This window comes from Merops nubicus, unplaced genomic scaffold (genome assembly GCF_000691845.1).
Source record: "Merops nubicus isolate BGI_N331 unplaced genomic scaffold, ASM69184v1 scaffold25259, whole genome shotgun sequence".
Classification (NCBI taxonomy): domain Eukaryota; kingdom Metazoa; phylum Chordata; class Aves; order Coraciiformes; family Meropidae; genus Merops; species Merops nubicus.
In genome coordinates this window covers 3,533-3,994 of record NW_008629336.1, presented here as the reverse complement: position 1 = coordinate 3,994, position 462 = coordinate 3,533, and the positions used below count along the sequence as shown (strand labels likewise).

The following is a 462-nucleotide window of genomic DNA, read 5'->3' as shown; positions in this document are numbered from 1 at the left end:
TGTGGTTCGTTGGCTTTTGTTTCTTGACCAACCAGTGGTCCTGGACCTCGGCCAAGGATGTGCTCATTGGGGCCGACTCGGCCCGCGCCGCCATCACCTTCAGCTTCTTCTCCATCTTTTCCTGGGTGAGTGCAGCAGCAGCAGAGCCCGGCCCTGCCCTGCTCAGGAGGGAGTGTGGAGGGGGCTCCTGGGGCAGCCCTGCTGATCTTCATTTCTCTAGGGCCTCCTGATCGCCTTCGCTTACAAGAGGTACAAAATGGGGGTGGAGGACTTTGTTCAGAGCTACATTGACCCCACTCCAGAGGTTTCGGCTCCCTACTCCAGCTACCCCAACATCAGCCACGAGAGCTACCAGCAGCCGCCCTTCACCCAGACGGCGGAAGGCCCGGAGGGCTACCAGCCCCCGCCGGTGTACTGACCGTGCCTGGCGGGATGGCTGTACCAGTGCAATCCTGCGTCGGG

General features: G+C 61.7%; 1 protein-coding gene across 1 annotated transcript; it reads left to right on the top strand.

Annotated features, from left to right (window-relative positions):
• Positions 1 to 8: 8 nt before the first annotated feature.
• SYNGR2 (synaptogyrin 2) lies at positions 9 to 418 on the top strand (the record flags this gene model as incomplete). The annotated part of the gene is made up of 2 exons (XM_008946969.1): positions 9 to 125; positions 221 to 418. Coding segments are annotated over 2 exons (315 nt in total), but the record flags the coding sequence as incomplete, so codon positions are not given.
• Positions 419 to 462: the final 44 nt, after the last annotated feature.